This window comes from Pelophylax lessonae, assembly GCF_965119305.1.
Source record: "Pelophylax lessonae genome assembly, chromosome: 3".
NCBI lineage: Eukaryota > Metazoa > Chordata > Amphibia > Anura > Ranidae > Pelophylax > Pelophylax lessonae.
In genome coordinates this window covers 397,563,087-397,578,661 of record NC_138770.1, presented here as the reverse complement: position 1 = coordinate 397,578,661, position 15,575 = coordinate 397,563,087, and the positions used below count along the sequence as shown (strand labels likewise).

Sequence of the window (15,575 nt, the reverse complement as noted above, 5' to 3'; positions counted from 1 at the left end):
CGGGAGCCGCCATCCACGGCACAGGGCTCTGAAGGAACGCCATGGGTGGCCGTTCCTTCAGAGCGCATGCGCCGATGACGTCAATGTAAATATCTCCTAAACGGTGCAAGTTTAGGAGATATTTATAGCACCTATATGTAAGCCTTAATATAGGCTTACATATAGGTAAAAGTATTTTAAGTGGGATTACACCCACTTTAAACGAAAATCGTTCGCTCTGTTCCAGTACGAGAAAAATTTTGGAATTTGTCCTTTTGGAATTTTTGTACGAAAAGTCGGAATCGGCTGTAGAAAGTTGTGTACGAAAATCGTACGAAAGCTCTTTGGACGAAAATTCTCGCCCCGATTTTCTTATAGTGTGTACTAGCCTTTGGATAGAGATTAATAGGCTAGTTCAGGGCGGTCCTCATATTACATCATTTTTGTAAATGTAACATTGATTGTATAGAAATTGTACAATCAGATTGTAACATGTAGGGGGAGCTTCAGTTGTCACCAGTATATGTGACCCCATTGAAAGAATGCACTTTTCTTATTGCGGGGACAACTGTATGTTCCCAGTTACAACTTTGACTCTCCTTCTCACTTGACATCCTTTTTTGTTTTAAATCATTCGGTGAAATATTAGATGAGAAGTGAATTCCAGATGCAGTGAAGAGTGAACGCTGAGGACATTCCCATAGATCATTGATGTGACAGATGTGTACTCACTGGCAGTCATGAGTGATAGAGCAATGGATAGTAATGTCCACATGGTAGTAGTGTCCTTGTCACCTGAATCTTGCAGTCTGTAAAGGATAGACAGGGTCAGGAGGAGGGAGGTACAAGGGGAGGCTCTGGAGGAAAAGTCCTGGGACTTCCTCCCTCTTCCAGCATTAAGCTCTCACCTCTGGGACATTGCACTCCAGGAATGGCTGCTACAGTCTAAAACTTCTCTCTTCTATGGATTTGGATTGTGGGGCTACCTTCATGCACTGACCTGGCAGCACCATGCTGGCCAGGGAGGTGAGACTGCGATGGAGAGCCTGCACCCTGCGCCTCCTGGTCCTGTGCCTGGCATTTTTCCTCTGCACCCATTTCATGGCTCAGCTCAGAAGAAAGTCCTGGCCACAGGCTGATCTGCTTCTTAAAGTCCAACCTAGAGAGCCTGGCATCTTCATAGAGGGGCACAACAGGAGAGCAGAGGAGGTGCCCAGCAAGAGGCAGGTGATATATGTCAGGAGGAGCAGCAGAGGTGGAAGCTCTGGGAGACAAGGGGTCAACTCCAATGTGCCCAAGAGGGACAACTTAAAGGTCAGTGACAACTCTTACACACTTCCAGTCTATTATTTGAGCATTCAAAATGATCAAATCAAAAACCGATTGAATCCCTCCGATTGATTTTTGACCAGATTTGATCAAACCGGGCCTGGGTGGAAAATTACTGATCAAATTAACAATCATTTTGCATCAGTCAGCAGAACTGACTTAATAGTCAATAATTTGATTGCATTTCAATTGATTGGATTATGAGGTTGCCTGGTGGAAAAAGAGAAATGATCAATAACTTATCGTTAATCGTACCTTCCAGCTGCCGATTGAATTCCACTTCCCCATGTGTGGCATATCAAACGTTGTTGACTATCCATTGATTATTCCTATCAGGAAAGAGTGATCAGAAAATAAATCATTCATTTGTCTTTAATAAATGATCAATTTATTTTCCAATGGATAGGAATAGTCGATCTGTTGTGATCAATATGGCACACAGGGAAATGGATTTTAAATGATAGTTGGAAGACACGACGAATGATTTTTCCTATCAGGAAAAGATTGATCACAAAATAAATCGTTCATTTGTCAAAACATGTATGGCCACCATTATACTCACTTTAATAAATGATCGATTTATTTTCCAATCAATAGGAATAATCGATCTTTAGTGGAAAGCCCATGTGATCAATATGGCACACAGGGAAATGGATTTTGATTGATAGGAAAAAATCATTTCCATCAGGAAAAGATTGATCAGAAAAGAAATCGTTAATTTGTCAAAGAGTGTATGGCCACCATTATAAATACTTTAATAAGTGATCAATTTTTTTTCCAGTCTATCGATTGATTATTCCTATCAGGAAAGTGTGATCAGAAAATAAATTAATTTGTCTTTAATAAATGATCAATTTATTTTTCAGTCGATAGGAATAGTCAATCTGTTGTGATCAATATGGCACACAGGAAAATTCATTTTGATGGATAATTGGAAGACACAACAAATGATTTTTTCCTATCAGGAAAAGATTGATCAGACAAGAAATCGTTCATTTGTCAAAGCGTGTATGGCCACCATTAAAAACACTTTAATATATGATTATTTTCCAATCGATAGGAATAATCAATCTTTAGTGGAAAGCCCATGTTATCAATATGGCACTAAGGGAAGTGGATTTTGATTGATAGCTGGAAGACCCAACCATATGTTATCAATCGCATCTCTGTTTTTCACCATGCAATCTCATAAACTGATCGATCGAAATACAATCTACGAAGGTCCTTTAAAAAATGTCTGCACTTTTTTTTAACTTTATTAAATGTAAAAAAGTGCGGAAACTTTTTGAAGACCACTCATAAATCATGAACAAAGTATCTCAGGGCTGCTGCTTAATCGCACTGGTTTCCGCATCGCTAAGCCTGGGTTCACACTACTGCGATGTCAGACATCGCATGTGGTTCGCACCGCATTGCTGTGTAGATCACATGTGATGTCTGTGCAATGCGAGTTCAGCCATGCAGTTGTATGGCTGGACTTGTATTGGATTTGCACGAAAAAAGTGGAGGAACCTTTTTTTTCCCCGCACTGGAATTGGATCGCATGGGTGTTCACCCCCATGCGATCCAATTGCTGTCAGAATTCACAGTTCACACTGCGATTTGTGAACCGATCTGGGGGTGTCATTAACTTTGTATTGACACCCGCAGCGGTTCGCAGAGGGCAGTGAACTTCCTGCGGGGGGAGATGCAATGTGGGTTCCCACATCGCAGTCGTGCAAACCCATAGTCCTGGTGCACACCGGTGCGACTTTAAAATACTTTTTAAGGCCGCACATCAAATGTCAATGCAAGTCGCGATTCAAACCCCGTTCACACTGGGGCGACGCTACTTGCCGGGGCGACCTCACAGGTCGGCCGGCATGGACTTCATATCATTGAAGTCAATGCAGGTCACTCCAGGTCGCCCCAAAGAAGCTCCGGACCCTTTTTCTAAGTCGGAGCGACTTGTGTCGCTCCTATTAGAACGGGTCCACAGCTTCTCTATGGCAGGCGACCTACGGCGACCTGTCGGGTGACCAGGTCGCCTGACAGGTCGCCCCAGTGTGAACGGGGTCTTAAATTGTCATAAAGTAGTGCAGGAACCTTTTATGTAATGTAAACAACAAATGAAGTTGCGCTGAATACCACAAAAGTCCTTGTGAAAGAACAAAAAATATTATTAAAATATAAAACGCGATATAATAAGCGTAATTTATTAAAACATGATAAGTCTATTTACATCTGTGTATACACCATCAGGGAAGTGAATATTTATCTCCAATCTCCTTATTTTTTATGGCTTTTACTGTTTACCTTTTATATAATGGCTGCGACATGAACGGTTCCCTTGGCGAAAATAGGCTGTGACTTGTCATGCGATTTGGAACTGTCAAATCGCATGGCAAGTCGCACCGGTGTGAACGGGGGTTGATTTACTAAAACTGGAGAGTGCAGAACCTGGTGCAGCTGTGCATGGTAGCCAATCAGCTTCTAACTTCAGCTTGCTCTGTTAAGCTTTGACAATAAACCCTCGCTCACACTGAACGCGGGCTTGTAATCGCGCGAGTTCAGCTAAACTCGCACAATTTCAAACCCGCGTTTAAATGCGAGTTTGGGGGCAATTTATAAGAAATCTGTGCGGGTTCATGCACGGATGTCTATTAAAATGTCTATTAAAATCGCCCTTGAAGTCGCCAAAAGTAGTGCGACTTTGCGGTGCCGCACCGATTGGGACAGTGTCGTTGCCAGCAATAGACTGCGATGTTAAATCGCATGTCAAATCATGCCGATGTGAATGTGAATGGGGATTGATGTGAATGTCGGCTAAAACCTGGAAGCTGATTTCTATGCAGAGCTGCACCAGATTTTGCACTCTCCAGTTTTAGTAAATCAACCCCTACAGTCTTTTAAGCATTATAATAAATTGATACATTGATCAGATGATATACATGTCAAATATTTCTACAAATATTAGCGAACAGTCCAGTAAATGTGACTCAGGCCCCTTTCACACTTGTGCGACCTAAAAGTCACGTGACTTTGCCGCAATTTTGACTGAACTTGAAGCAAAGCCTATGGACATCAAAACGCATCAAAGTCGGACCAAAGTAGTGCAGGGGCTGCTTTGAAGTCGTTGCAACTTGAAGTCGCACAGATATGAACGGTACTCATTGGAAATCATAGAGTAAGACTGATCATGTGACTTTGCAGCCCCAAATCGCAGGACAAGTCGCACAAGTGTGAAAGGGGTAACTACTACTCGTGATCTGACCAGGATACATGAGATCCTGAAGATTCCATTTAAACTTGTGATGACGAGAGATCCATAGAAGTTTATTTATAAACATTAACTAGCAGTCCATAGACATGCTACAATACAATGTTCACATTGTTAGGTCACCCAGAAACAAAAAGCTTCCCGCACAAGTGGAGTCTTTTCTCTGCAGGGTTAATTAAAATACTTGCAAGTGAATGAAGAAGGAAAACCTAGGGCTGGAGGGAAGAGCGATGCCCCGGGGTGTTATTACTTTAAGAGTGGTCATTATCCTTTGTCTGCGGTCCTGCACTGAGGTGTGTGGCGCTTATTTAGAAAAATAAAGCCTTGTCATTGTGGGTAAACTTACAGCAATCAAACATATGACAAATTGATTTTTTATTTTTTTTTTTTTACCTTTGATATGTCTGTTGGGCTCCTTTCACACTAGCAACGGTGTTTACTGCCCCCTGAAAAGCAATTTATGGTGGATCGCTTTTCAGAGGTATAGTGAAAGGAGGTTTGCAGGCACTCAGGAGGCTATTCTTCTGCCTCCCAATGCTTTTTTTTTTTTTATTAAGGCTGGCCATACATTATACAATTTTCTTCCAATTTTCTTTAGGTTTACCTTAAACTATGTAGTACAAAGGCCTACCTAATTGGATACAATTCAAAGTGTTGTTTAGTTTTGACCTCATAATATGTGGTTTTTTATAAATCTAACAGGAAATTGTACAAGAAAATTGAACATGTATGGCCAGCCTAACTGTACAATATTGACACTTTTGACATTTAACCATTTCACCTCCGAAAGATTTACCCCCCCCCCCCCCTTTATGACCAGGTCATTTTTTGCGAGACTGCACTGGGTTACTTTTCCTGGCAATTGCATGGCCATGCGACACTGTACCCAAATAAAATGGATGTCCTTTTTTTTTTTTTTTTTTTTTCACGAAAATAGAGCTTTCCTTTGGTGGTGTTTCATCACCTCTGCGTTTTTTAATTTTTGCGCCAGAAGCAAAAAAATATGATTAACAATTTTGAAAAAAAAAAAAATAATAATATTTTTTACTTTCTGCTCCAAAACACACCCAATAAAAATTTTTAAAAAAATCAAATTTCTTTATCAATTTAGGCCATTATGTATTCTGCTACATGTTTTTTGGTAAAAAAAAAAAAAAATCCCAATAAGCGTATATTGAGTGATTTGCGTACAAGTTATAGGGATATATTTATTTATTTATTTGCTTTTACTAGTAATGGCGGCGATCAGAGACTTACAGCCCATTCAGACTGGCACGGCACGTCTTTGTGGTGCGACCTGTGAAGTCTTCGGCGCGACTTGCACGGACTTCTTATAATTGAAGTCAATGCAGGTCGCCTCCAGGTCGCCCCAAAGTAGTACAGGACCCTTTTTTCTAAGTTGGAGCGACTTGTGTCGCTCCTATTAGAACGGGTCCTGTACTACTCAATGGCGAGCGACCCACCGCTACTTGTCAGGCGACCAAGTCGCCTGACAAGTCGCGCTAGTCTGAATGGACTCTTAGAGCAGGACTGCGATATTGTGGCAAACAAATCAGACACCTAACAGACAGTTTTGACTATTTAAAAAAAAAAAAAATCCTAATAAGTGTATATTAATTGGTTTGCACAAAAAGTTATAGCGTCTACAAACTATGGGATATTTATTTATTTATTTTCTTTTACTATCAGCCACTTATAGCAGGACTGCAATATTGTGGCAGACAAATCGGACACCTGACACTTTTGACACATTTTTGGGGACCAATGACATTATTACAGTGATCAGTGCTAAAAAATATGCACTGTCACTGTACTAATGACACTGGCAGGGAAGGGGTTAACTGTGTGCCTAGCTAATGTTTCAGTGTATTGGGGGAGGTGCTTTTTACTAGTGGAAGGCATGGATTGGTGCTGCTGCTTTACAGGAACACAGGGTCCATGCCTACTGTACTGACAGAATGACAATATGCCTTGTTTACATAGGAAGACTGCCATTCTGTCAATGTACTGAAGGATTGGCGGGTCCCGGCAGTCATTGGGTTCACAGGACCTGCTGTGTGAAATCAAGGCAGGAGTGAGCCTGCGGCGGCACGCACTCGCGCCCAAACCTGTAAGTGCAGCATCACTAAAAATACATGATTCTGCACAGCATGGACCCCCTGTAGCAGTAAATCTGCTATGTGGTGATCGGCAAGCAGTTCATTTAGATGTGCAGTGCATTTGTTAAGCAGAACACTGAAAAGAGTAGAACAATGAATTCACACAAATGACCAATTTTTCTTCATTAACACTACAGAAACCACCACAGTCCTTTTTGTCACAGTCTACACCATTGGTATCAACTTATGAGCTGAAGGGGGCCTCAAATGCGGCCTCGGATATCACCAAAGGGCCACACATAATGTTCAATATACACTAGATTGCCAAAAGTATTAGTAGGCCTTCCTTTACACGCACATGAACTTAAACAGCATCCCAGTCTTAGTCCGTAGGGTTCAATATTGAGTTGTTCCATACTTTGCAGCTATAACAGCTTCAACTCTTCTGGGAAAACTCCACAAGGTTTAGGAGTGTGTCTATGGGAATTTTTGACCATTCTTCCAGAAGCGCATTTATGAGGTCAGTCACTGATGTTGGACGAAAAGGACTGGCTTGTAGTCTCCACTCTAATTCATCCCAAAGGTTGAGGTCAGGACTCTGTGCAGGCCAGTCAAGTTCCTTCACACCAAACTCGCTCATCCATGTCTTTATGAACCTTGCTTTGTGCACTGGTCCAAATCATTTGGTGGAGGGGGGATTATGATGTGAGGTTGTTTTTCAGAGGTTGGGCTTGGCCCCTTAGTTCCAGTGAAGGGAACTCCTTACCACTTCAGCCCCGGAAGATTTTCCCCCTTCCTGACCAAGCCCTATTTTGCGAATCGGCACTGTGTTACTTTAACGGAAAATTGCGCGGTCGAGCGAAGCTGGAACCAAATAAAATTGATGTCCTTTTTTCCCACACATAGAGCTTTCTTTTGGGGGTATTTGATCACCTGTGCGATTTTTATTTTTTTCACTATAAACAAAAAAAGAGCGACAATTTTTAAAAATAAAAACAATATTTTTCACATTCTGCTATATGACATTCTCAAAAAAAAAAAAAAATGGAAAAAACAAAATTTTTTAACATTTTCAGCCAATTTGCTTTCTGCTACATATTTATGGTGAAAAAAAATCTCAATAAGCGTATTTTGATTGGTTTGCATAAAAGCATAAAAGTTATCACGTGTACTAAGTAAGGGAAAGATTTTATTGTTTTTTTTTTTTTTTTTACTAGTAATGATGACAATCTGCGATTTTTTTTTGACTTTACTACAATAATCAGTGCTAAAAATTTGCACTGTTACTGTAATAATTACATTGGCAGGGAAGGGGTTAACATTATGGGTGATCAAAGGGTTAAATGTGAGCCTAGGGGGGTGATTCTAACTGTGGGGGGGCGCGTGGCTTCTGAAATGACCATAGAGACATGTGATCCTATATAGAAGGATCACGTGGGCTCTATGATCATTGCAGGGAGAAGAACGGTCAGCTGTGTTTACAACAGCCAACCGTCCTCTCTCAGCGAGGAGCGATCGCGGGTGTCAGGCAGCAATTGGAGCCGCCTGCCCACTGCATCAGCTTCCCCACTGAGGAGCGGGGGCGCGGCGGCGCGCACTCTCCCTCTAGCCTCCCAAGAGCTAGCACCATACATGTACGGTAATTTGCCTGGTAGCGGATGCCTGCCGCAGTACATCTGCGGCGGGGGGTTGTAAAGTGGTTAAGGTGTCAGCTTACCAAGATATTTTGGACAAACTTTGTGAGAACAGTTTGGAGATGACCCCTTCCTGTTCCAACATGACTGTAATGAAACAGGCTTGAGTATAATTCAAGCCCAACTTTGAGAAAAGTAAAAATTCCTCCTTGCACTGGGGATGCCACTGCACTGCAAAGGTTAATCAATCCTCAATGTCTAGGAAATGGAAAAGCACCTTCACTCTTCTGGTCCTCCATTTCCCCCAGCAGACGGTGCTCCTCCATGCTCCCTCGGCGTTCTCATTTCCAGCGCAGAGCTATGGTCCCTGCCTTGGTCTTGGTGATGTCAGAGGGCATCCTACTGCCGAGTCATAGGGGAAAAGAGGCTGATCTTGTAGCACATGTGTAAGTAAAACTGCTTTTCCTAGTCCCCTAGACATAGACAAGCAGCCGTAATCAATGCAGTACTGGGGCAGCCCCCACTACAAGGGAGGATTTTTTTTTTTTTTACTTTCCTAGCAATTTTATTTTTCATTTAACTTTAAACAACAGGCCACATTGGCCTAATTTCCAAAACAGGAACTTTGGGAATTTATATTACAATTAGTTAAATTTTAAAGCAGAGTTCCAGCGTTTTCTTTTTTTTTTACCACTTTTTACCGGGTCTATTCTGGCACTCCTCTCCTACATGTACAAATCATCTTTTTTTTTTTTTTTTAGAAAATTACTCAGAACCCGCAAACATTATATATATATATATATATTTTCTTTTTTTAGCAGGGACCCTAGGGAATAAAATGATGTTCGTTGCAACTTTGTATGTCACACGATATTTTCGCAGCAATTAAAAAAAAACACTTAAAGCAGAGTTCCAGCCATTCACTCACCTGTCCAAGGGTCCAGCGATGCGGCCGCCCGAAGCCTCGATCCTCTCCCTCAGCGCCGGCATCACTGCTGTGGGCACCTGGCTGTGATTGTTTACGGCTTCACAGCCGGGTACCCACTGCGCATGCGCGAGTCGCGCTGCGCGTCTTGATTGGCCGGCAATCTTCTGGGACCTCTGACGTGTCCCAGAAGATTGCAGGGAGGGAGGGGGAGAGGAGAACTTCCGTTCAGGGCGCCGCGGCGCTCCGAGCGGAAGTGGGAGCGGGTACCTGTCAAAACTAGGTACCCGCTCCCTGCCAAAAAAAATGACATGCCAAATGTGGCATGTCAGGGGGTCAGTACTCCCTAAAGCGGAAGTTCCACTTTTGGGTGGAACTCCGCTTTAAGTTAGGCCAAATTTTTCTATAATGTGAAAGATGACTTTATGCCGAGTAAATAGATACCGAACGTGTCACGCTTTAAAATTGTGAACACTCGCGGAATAGCGCCAAACTTCAATACTTAACCACTTAAGCCCCGGTAGATTTGGCTGCTCAAAGACCAGGGTCTATTTTGCGATTCGGCACTGCGTGACTTTAACGAACAATTGCGCGGACGTGCAATGCTGTACCCAAATGAAATTGATGTCCTTTTTTCCCACAAACAGAGCTTTCTTTTGGTGGTATTTGATCACCTGTGCGATTTTTATTTTTTTTGCACTATAAACATAAAAAGAGCGTAAATTTTTAAAAAATAACAATATTTTTCACATTTTTTTATATGAAATTCCCCCCCCCCCCCAAAAAATGTAAAAATCAAAATTTTTTAACATTTTAGGCCAATTTGTTTTCTGCTACATATTTTTGGTAAAAAAAAATTACAATAAGCGTATTTTGATTGGTTTGCGCAAAAGTTATTGCGTTTACTAACTAAGGGAAAGATTTATGTAATTTTTATTGGTTTTTTTTAACTAGTAATGGCGGTGATCTGCGATTTTTTTTTTTTGCGGGACTGTGACATTGCGGCAGACAGATTGGACCCCTTGACTGACATTTTTTACACTTTTGGGGGTACCAGTGACATTACTACAGTAATCAGTGCTATACATATGCACTGTTACTGTAAAAATGACACGGGCAGGGAAGGGGTTAACTTTATTAGTGATCAAGGGGTTAAGTGTGTCCATAGGGGCGTGATTCTAACTGTCAAGGGGCGTGGCTTGTGATGTAACCACAGAGAAATACGATCCTATATAGCAGGATCATATAGTCTCTGCAGTTACATCAGGCAGAATGACAGGCGGGTTTGTTTACTTCAGCCGTCTGCCTTTCTCCCTCTCCAGCGGGAGATCGCGAGTGACCAGCAGACCCGGTGGGACAGGAGACCCGGGCGAGCCGCTGAAGGTGGCGGGAGGAGGGGGGACGTCCCCTCCCACTCCTTGGAATGACAGCCGAGCAGCTTCTCAGCCCCATCGGTTGTCATTACAGGACAGCCGACCATTGGCTATGAACACCGGTACCAGGGTGATGTCTCAAGCTGCAGGCATCACCCCGGTACATGCACTTTCCCGAGATATCGGCAATATCGGTAAATCAAAAGGCCGATTCCGATATATCGGGGAAAGTGCAGATCGCCCCTCGATATATTGGCTTTGCCGATAATCGGTCGATCCCTAGCTTTAATATCGCTTTAAGACAATGTTTAGGCTTGAGTCTAAACTGCCATGCCTCTGAAATTGGGATCCACATTTGGATTGCTTTTCATAGGCATTTGACAAGTGGTAAGGAAGTGCTATGATGCCTTCTCATCCTCTTCACCCCACAAGTGCTTGAAAGTTAGAAATAGCTGTTTTATTCAGGAATTATGAAAGCAAATTTTTCCTCATAATTATTAAAAATGTTGTCAAGACATAAAAGAATAAAATTGATAACCGGTATAATCATATAAAAGGATACAGAAAGGGCGGTCAAACTCTTTACTCATCAGCTGGACCAACCAGGACCAGCCTTGCAATATTAGGTCAATGTCATTGTCCTAAAGGAGTTGATTTACTAAAACTGGAGAGTGCAAAATCTGGTGCAGCTGTGCATGGTAGCCAATCAGCTTCCAGCTTCATCTAACTTCATCTGACAATAAAAACTGGAAGCTGATTGGTTTCTAGGCAGAGCTGCACCAGATTTTGCACTCTCCATTTTTAGTAAATCAACTCCATAGAGCCAAGAAGCGAACCATATCAGACATCTATACACGCTCCTTATATCAAAACGTCATCCTTCCCTTTGATTTGACTGAAGTTCTGGCAGCAAGGATTTATGCTTGGATGAAATTGATAAATGAAAAGAATAGAAATATGCATGTCAGGTTTTCCTTATTCATTCCTTTCTGATGAAACCACTTCAACAGAGCAGTCATTCTGTGATACCATTAATAACAGATCGGGCGTATTTATTTAAGAAATCGTAAATCTATAGCCAAGTTAAGTATATGATTCTAACAGATACGATCTAGGAAGGTAACAGGCTAAAATAACTTTGGAGAACAGAGAATTCCAGAAAAGGTCATATGCATGTAAATAGATACTGGAGAGCTATGGAGATAACAATGTATGTCTGGTGTCACCTTGGGCAGTGTTATGCAAGTGTTTCATTATTCCTTTACTTATAAAATAGCTTTGGCTCTCTAGCTGTAGAAACCCTGCAAAATAATGGCTAGTTTAGCTTAACTTTTAAGTCCCCCGGGTTCACACTGGAGCGATGCGGGAAACCCTGCCAATTAGTAACGGTCCCCGCATCGCACAATGGTTCACATTGAGATCTGCGAATCGCTGTGGGTGTCAATGTAAAGTTAATGACACCCCCAGATTGGTTCACAGATCGCAGTGCGAACTGTGAAACGGTGCAGGAATCTGAATACCCATGCGATCCGATTCCAGCACAAACCAAAAAAAAGGGCCCTGCACCATTTTGGTGCGAATACGATGATATTTCAGCCATACATTTTGTATGGCTGATATCGCATCGCATGTGATCTGCACAGCAATGCGAAGGGAATCACATGCAATGTCTGGCATTGCACTAGTGTGAACCAGCACTAAGTTTCAGTTCACATTTCTGCGATGCGGGAACGCTGTGAATATGCAGCGTGTTCCCGCATCGCATCCGCGCCCCTGTCAGTTCACACTGCCATAAGCGATACGCTGAGGGTGTCAATTAAAAGTTAACGACACCCCCAGATCAGATCGCATATCGCAGTGCGATCTGTAAGTTCGCACAGAATCGGATCGCACAAGTGTGAACCACCATGCAATCCAATTCTGCTGCGGACCAAAAAAAGGGTCCTGTGCGAGTTGGGTGCGATTGCGGTGCAAATTCAGCCATACAAACTGTGTGGCTGAATTTGCACTGCACAGAGATCGCATGTAATTTTGGAGAAGTGCGCTCCGAATTACATGCGGTCTCTCTGATCGCAGAAATATGAACCGGCAGTAAAGGTCTTTATGGTTATTTGTTTTAGGTTTATACATTACTAACAATGTATGTGTAGACCTGTGATACTGGCTATGCTGAGTCTAACTGGTTTTCTTAACAGAAAATACAGCAGAAGCTGTTTACTTTCAGACACATTGGGGTTGATTTACTAAACAAGTAGCGACTGTTCACCTAGTTACGTGAATGTTAGTAAATAATATGAAGCTGTGTTCACTTCAAACATTCATGTTAGAGGAACATTTTGAGGATTATTGCTAGCACATGATTGGGTATTCCACAGTTAACACAGCTTTACCTTATTCACCAACATTCAGTTTGCTGGGTAAACACTACAGATTCGTTTCTTTAGTAAATCAACCCCATTGTCTCTGAATGAAACCTTAGATGGATTGGGACAGTGGAAAATAGAGAAAGTGAAAGCAAAGGGAAGAGACACTGCTTTAACTCTTCTAGTTGCCTGTGGAAATGTTAGGTTGAGCTATTGAGCTCTGTAAGCAGCAGGCTGTTTTAAAGAGGAAGTAAAGTCTTATTTTTTAATTGTACCTACAGGTAAGTCTATAAGAAGGCTTACCTGTAGGTGCTGTGAATATCTTCTAAACTTTAGAAGATATTCAGAGTGCATGCAGTCAATGACGTCATCAGCGCATGCGCTCTGAAGGTCCGGCTTACTGTGCCAGACCTTCAGAGCGTGACGCCATCGCGGCTCCAGCAAGTCACAGTTCTGGAGCCTGTGAACCCGGAAGAAACACAGTGGAAGATGTCAGCTGTCTCACTCTCAGCAGTGTACGGGGGCCGCTGGAGAGCTTTGTTCTAAGGTAAGTATTTTCTCATTATGCCTTTATTTTACAGGTTTTTTTTTTTTTCCTTGGGGTTTACAACCTCTTTAGGCAAAACAGTACCTGTAAAAAGAAAAAAAGGTGCCTAAATCTCCATCTGCTGGCTGAAAATAAAAATATAAATGATCCATATGCAATAATTCATATTTACCCTGCACAACACATTGTAACATTCATATAAAATAAGTGTTTCAGTGTAAGTGGGCTGCCTAACTGGAACCCCAGATTCTGAATGTGAGTGGGGTTTGCACGTGCCTTGTATAGCAGTTCCATGTAAGACATTAATGTGTAACTAGAGGCAGAACTTTTTATTTTTATTTTGGATAGAGTAGGGGAGGGATTTCCCCTCTATCAGTGCCGGTTTACATTATTGCGGCTTGCGAGATCGCATGTAATTCGGAGCGCACTGCTCCTTCATTACATGCTATCTCATGTGCGGATGCGAGTTCAGCCATACACTTTGTATGGCTAAATTCGCATTGTATCCGCAGCAAACACGCACAGGATGCTTTTTTTGAGCCGCATCAGAATTGGATCGCACAGTGGTTCACACATGTGCGATCCGATCCTGTGCGAACTGTCAGATCGCACTGCGATATGCGATCAAACTGGGGGTGTCGTTAACATTTCATTGACACCCCCTGCGTATCGCATATGGCAGTGTGAACTGCCAGATGTGCGGATGCGATGCGGGAACAGGCTGCGAATTCGCAGCGTTCCCGCATCGCACAAATGTGAACCGAGCCTAAGTCCCTAACAGGGACAGAGACAGCAATAAGAACTCACCGGTGTTCTAATCCCTTTCCACTCTATCCAAAACAAAGCAAAGAAAGTTTTGCTTTTATTGACACTAAACTACTTGACCTCCAGAAGATTTACCCCCGTTCCTGACCAGGCCATTTTTTTTGGGATACGGCACTGCATTCATTTCACTGACAATTGCACCCAAATAAAATGTATGTCATTTTCCCCCACAAATAGAGCTTTCTTTTGGGGGTATTCACCACTGTGTTTTTTATTTTTTGCGCTATAAACAAAAAAAGGCCGACAATTTTGAAACAAAAAAACAAACAAAAAAAAAAAAAAACACTTTTTACTTTCTGCTATAAAAAAAAAAACAAACAAAAACAAATTTCTTCATCAATTTAAGCCTAGATGTATTCTGCTACATATTTTTAATAAAAAAAAAAAAAAAATTCCCAATTAGTGTATACTGATTGGTTTGCGCAAAAGTTATAGTGTCTACAAACTATGGGATATTTTTATTTATTTAAATTTTTATTTTACTGGTAATGGCGGGGATCAGTGACCTATAGCGGGACTGCAATATTGCGGTGGACATTCTGATACTGACACCTGACACTTTTTGTGGGAACCAGTGACACTAATAAAGTGATCAGTGGTAAAAGTATGCACTGTCACTGTACTAATGACACTGACTGGGATGGGGTTAATATCAAGGGCAATCAAAGGGTTAATGGTATGTGTTTTTTCCACACCAGTGTTTTTTTAAACTGTGGGAAGTGCTTTTACTAGGAGAAGACATGGATTCTAGTCCCTGCTTTGCAGAGAAACAGGATCCATGCCTTCCCTCTTGTCAGAATGGCAATCTGCCATGTTTATGTAGACCAGCCTTTCTCAACCTTTTCAACACAGAGGAACCCTTGAAATAAATTTCAGGTCTTGGGAAACCCCTGCTAAAAATTAAAAATCTACAACTCATGACACATTAGTGTGACAGTCAGTAGGAAGAAGGCTCCTTACTCTTGTCATCATTCGGAAGAATTACTGCCGGTTCACACTACCGCGACTTGTCAGGCGTCTTGGTCGCCTGACAAGTCGTGCTCCATTCTGTGCTATGGGAACCGTTCTAATAGGAGCGACTCAAGTCGCTCCGACTTAGAAAAACGTTCCTGCACTACTTTTGACCGAAGTCGGAGCGACTTGCATTGACTTCCATTATGCGAAGTCCGTGCAAGTCGCGCCGAAGTCGCGGAGCACGGCGACTTCACTTGTCGCCCCCGAAGTCGTGTCGCCATAGTGTGA

At 42.2% G+C, this 15,575-nt stretch overlaps 1 protein-coding gene across 1 annotated transcript in view; it reads left to right on the top strand.

Annotated features, from left to right (window-relative positions):
* Window positions 1-751: 751 nt before the first annotated feature.
* Window positions 752-15,575, top strand: part of METTL24 (methyltransferase like 24) — a 92,446-nt gene continuing 77,622 nt past the window's right edge. The window contains exon 1 of the mRNA XM_082251403.1: window positions 752-1,293. Within this exon, the coding sequence (XP_082107529.1) occupies window positions 991-1,293 (303 nt within the window). The 5' untranslated portion in view covers window positions 752-990. The remainder of the gene's footprint in view (window positions 1,294-15,575) is intronic.